The 4,366-nt window shown below is 54.5% G+C and overlaps 1 protein-coding gene across 2 annotated transcripts; it reads left to right on the top strand.

Annotated features, from left to right (window-relative positions):
• Nucleotides 1–3,585, top strand: Olfml3 (olfactomedin like 3). Of its 2 annotated transcripts, XR_002818160.1 has the most exons (4): nucleotides 1–205; nucleotides 865–1,150; nucleotides 1,471–2,381; nucleotides 3,574–3,585. XR_002818160.1 is itself a non-coding variant. In XM_023701793.1 (3 exons), exons 1-3 carry the CDS (start codon nucleotides 92–94, stop codon nucleotides 2,289–2,291), a joined length of 1,221 nt encoding a protein of 406 aa, XP_023557561.1. In that variant the 5' UTR covers nucleotides 1–91; the 3' UTR covers nucleotides 2,292–2,713. The 2 variants fall into 2 exon arrangements, 1 of the variants encoding a protein (XP_023557561.1); XM_023701793.1 differs by lacking the exon at nucleotides 3,574–3,585 and having other exon boundaries at nucleotides 1,471–2,713.
• The last annotated feature ends 781 nt before the right edge of the window (nucleotides 3,586–4,366 follow it).

Genomic DNA, 4,366 nt, shown 5'->3' with positions numbered 1-4,366 from the left:
CCCCCACCCCGCCTCCACGCTAACCCGCCAGCTCGAGGGGAAGAGGCCAGCCCCACACTCCCTTGACTGTGGCCCCACTGTCCAGGCTGCCATGGGCCTCCGCTCTCCTCTCCTCGTCCTGTTCCTTTTGTCATGGTCGAGACCCCTTCAGGGACAGCAGCACCACCTTGTGGAGTACATGGAACGCCGCCTAGCTGCCTTAGAGGTGAGGGGCTCCTTTCTCTTCCAGCCCAGCCTGGGAGGATTCCGGTTTGTCAGGGTTCTGGGCACAACAAAACAGGGCTTGATAAGAACCTACTGAAAACTCTGCCTTTTAATAAAGCGGATCCTCAGAATTACAAGATCTCTTTTGCCACCTAGGGCCATTCCCAAGAAAATAGACCCCTGGGATTAGATGGGATAAAAAGGATGATTGGGAAAGTCTGGGTTGTGGGGGCGTATCACAGTTGTTGGTAGTTCCGTGGGGTTGGAAGATCCCAGAGAATCTGCAGCTTTCTGCCCTACCCGCCACCCCCCCCCCAACAGTTTGAAGTCCTTACCATCCTCGTTCCCAGGAGAAGAACTATATAATGGTGCAGAGATCCCTGTTCACCCTCCTGCACGTAGATCTCCCTAGAGGCTCAGGTGACCCAGTGGCATTCTCAGCACACAGGCTGAAGGATGGTGGCCTAGGTGAATCCGAGCCCGGCTCCCTGCACCTTTAGCCCTGTGCACATCTGGTTTCCTTTGCTGTGGGAGTGGAATGGGACGCCTAGCTGAGTTGGCTCCTTTTCCCATTCCTGGCTCCCTGGCTGGGCCTCTTTCTGCCTGGAAGTAGTAACCCTGTAGCTGCCCTCCCTCCTTCATGATCCCCCATCCCTTCAGGAACGGCTGGCCCAGTGCCAGGACCAGAGCAGCCGGCATGCTGCTGAATTGCGGGACTTCAAGAACAAGATGCTGCCGCTGCTGGAGGTGGCAGAGAAGGAGCGAGAGGCGCTCAGAACTGAGGCTGACAGCATCTCCGGGAGAGTGGACCGCCTCGAGCGAGAAGTAGACTACCTGGAGACTCAGAACCCAGCTCTACCCTGTGTAGAGCTTGATGAGAAGGGGCCCGGAGGCCCTGGAACCAAAGGCAAGGGCCGAAGGAATGAGAAGTACGATATGCTGACAGGTGAGTGAGCAAGTAGGCCCCACGTGCACGTGCACGCGGACGCTGTGGTCTCCCTTCCTTCTTACTCTTTGTCTTTGTACCAGTCCACTGTGGTTCTCTTTTGGAACCTGTGTTAGAGAAATCTGTGCGATGATAAGTCCACTAAGAAGAGCATCTGGGGAGCTGAGCCTCTCTGGTGCCCCCCCCCTCCTCCATAAGAAAGAGGTATGCATGGGGCAGATGTCCTCTCTTCTCCAGTTAGCCCACCTTGGTGAGCTCCTACTGTAGGAACTAACTCCTGTTTCATTTCCTTTTCTCTTGTTTTTGTTTTTCTCTCCCAGACTGTAGCTACACGATCTCTCAGGTGAGATCAATGAAGATCCTGAAGCGATTTGGTGGCCCTGCGGGTCTGTGGACCAAGGATCCACTGGGGCCAACAGAGAAGATCTATGTGTTAGACGGGGCTCAGAATGACACAGCCTTTGTCTTCCCAAGGCTCCGTGACTTCACCCTTGCCATGGCTGCCCGCAAAGCTTCCCGAATCCGGGTGCCCTTCCCCTGGGTAGGCACAGGGCAGCTGGTCTATGGTGGCTTTCTGTATTATGCCCGGAGGCCTCCTGGAGGACCTGGAGGGGGCGGTGAGTTGGAGAACACCTTGCAACTCATCAAATTTCACCTGGCAAACCGCACAGTGGTGGACAGCTCAGTATTCCCTGCCGAGAGGCTGATTCCCCCCTATGGGCTGACAGGAGACACGTACATTGACTTGGCAGCTGATGAGGAGGGTCTTTGGGCTGTCTATGCCACCCAGGAGGATAACAGGCACTTGTGCCTGGCCAAGTTGGATCCACAGACCCTGGACACAGAGCAGCAATGGGATACCCCATGTCCCAGAGAGAATGCCGAGGCTGCCTTCGTCATGTGTGGGACCCTATATGTCGTCTATAACACCCGCCCTGCCAGCCGGGCCCGCATCCAGTGTTCCTTCGATGTCAGCGGGACCCTCACCCCTGAACGAGCCGCACTGTCTTACTTTCCCCGTCGGTACGGTGCCCACGCCAGCCTCCGCTATAATCCCCGTGAGCGGCAGCTCTATGCCTGGGATGATGGCTATCAGATTGTCTATAAGCTGGAGATGAGGAAGAAAGAGGAGGAAGTTTGAGAAGCTAGACTTTGTTTTAATCTCTTTATCCTCATACATTTATATCCCTAATAGAATTCCTGCTCCTTATTCTTCAAATGTAGACAAGTTGTGACTCAAATCCCTTATTTTTCAACCAATGATAATCAAATCTCATAGCCATTTTGTTTCATGTGGAACTCCAGATCCTGAGAAACCCTTGTAGAGCTAAAATAGTGAAAACTCTAAGTGTTGCTCTCCTGCCCCGTGTGCACACAGATCAGGTCCCGGGTGCCCAGGCCCAGGGCTCTGACCCACCCTTGAATGGGGCCGCAGGCAATAGTATGGCCCAGGGGAAAGAGGAGCAGAAGCAGACCGCTCTCCTGTGTCCCGCCAAGTGTCTGAAGAATGGAGCTTTTTCCATGTTTTGTATAGCAACATTTTGCATTAAAAGGAAAATCCAGTGTTCCTCTCCTGTGTTTTTTTGGGGAGCCCTCAGATCACAGTTCTCCCTAGGACTCTCCGTTTTCTTCCACCCATCCCCATGCCTTAAACCACATCTGGAGCTTGGCTGGGCTCCCTTTGCTGAGGGAGCTGGAATGTCTGTAGTTACAGATTTTATGTGCAGCACTTGGGCAAGCAACAGACTCCTGCCATTTTAGTAGGCTGGACAAATGGTCTCCTTTAACAGCCACTGTCATCCACAGCAACCATTCCAGAACCACCAATGGCACCACGCCTCTGGCCACAGGGTACTGGGACCTAGGGGCAGTACAGTGCTTCCAGTTCCAGCTCTCTGTGGGTTTTGAACCAGAAAATGACCTTGCCTTGAAATGATAGTGTGGAGACCAGAGCACAGAATATGTGTACTTTTAGTGAGAACTTTGCATTGCACCTCTGGAGTGGACTCTGCCTTCGCCCCTCCCATCCAAGCCTCCACTCCCACCTCCAGGACTGGACTCTTCCCCAGGGGTAGCTTGCACAATCCTTGGTCTGAACCACTCTGATTTTCCTGCTGCCACAGCGTCTGCGGTTTGGATAGGAAGGAGGGGCAGTGACCAGCCCAGATGTTGGTCTCCCCGTTTCCCACACATCCCTGCTTTTCGTCTCTGCACCTCATTCCCACCTGCCCATCCAAATTCTGGATGAAGTCTGCCCTGGAGTCCTGAAAATGGAAGGCTTCCCAGCCTGGTACCCTGGGCTTTGGGTCTGGATCACGGAAGACAGGAGGGACGGGAGGAAGGAAGCTCCAAGCTTTGGGCTGCTGTCTATAGGAATCTGCTGCTCTGGGCAACAGGCCTCTACTGTGGGCAGCACATGGGAGCAGGGCTGGTGGCTAGACAGAATGCTGGGCTTCACCGGGACGTTGCCTTGGGCACCCCTGCAAGCCCTGCGGGTTATTTACCCTGGCAGAGAAGGGAACACAGGCTTCTCTAGCCAAAGCACAGCCCTCCTCCCACCCTAGCTAGGTAGGACGAGTGGATCAGTCAGCGCCCCGTGATCCTCCTTTTGTCTTCTTTTCAGAGCTGTTTCTGACGTAGGTTGTTGAAGAAGGGGTAAGAAAGGCACCAAAGCACCTCTCAAAGGCGCTATTGTAGGGAGCCGGGCAGGAGGGGGTTCTCTCCCATTCAATTCTCTCCTAATGTGGGGCTGGCAACTGTAATCACCGCCTGCCAGCCCACAGAGGGGCCTGCCCACGGAACATCTGGCAGCAGCGCAGGGCACACAGGAAGGGGTGTGGAAGAGGCAGGGATTCTCAGTAGAGGCCCAGAGAACGGGGTCCAGGCGGCGAAGGGCTGTGGCATGGGTGTGTGGGGGTGTGTGCGCGGCGTGTGCATCTGCACACGTGAGTATGTGTACAACCACAGAACTCTGTTCGACTGCATGGGACTCTGTGTGTGTGTGTACACTCACGCACAGGGCAACCCTCACCAGTGTGAGAAACTGCATGAATGACACCATGTGAGAAACAGCGTATTAAGTGCCTTTATAGTGCGCGCCAGTTCCCTGCGGACTGGCTGGTCCTTCTGCCTCACGCATGCCTGTGCTTGTCTTTGTGGCATCTTTTGGGCCTGATTCTTCAATGAGAAAAAAGCTTTTCTGCGTGAGGTTTAAAA

This window comes from Octodon degus, unplaced genomic scaffold (genome assembly GCF_000260255.1).
Source record: "Octodon degus isolate 3935 unplaced genomic scaffold, OctDeg1.0 scaffold00140, whole genome shotgun sequence".
NCBI classification, from domain to species: Eukaryota; Metazoa; Chordata; class Mammalia; order Rodentia; family Octodontidae; genus Octodon; species Octodon degus.
This window is presented reverse-complemented; position numbering and strand designations above follow the sequence as displayed.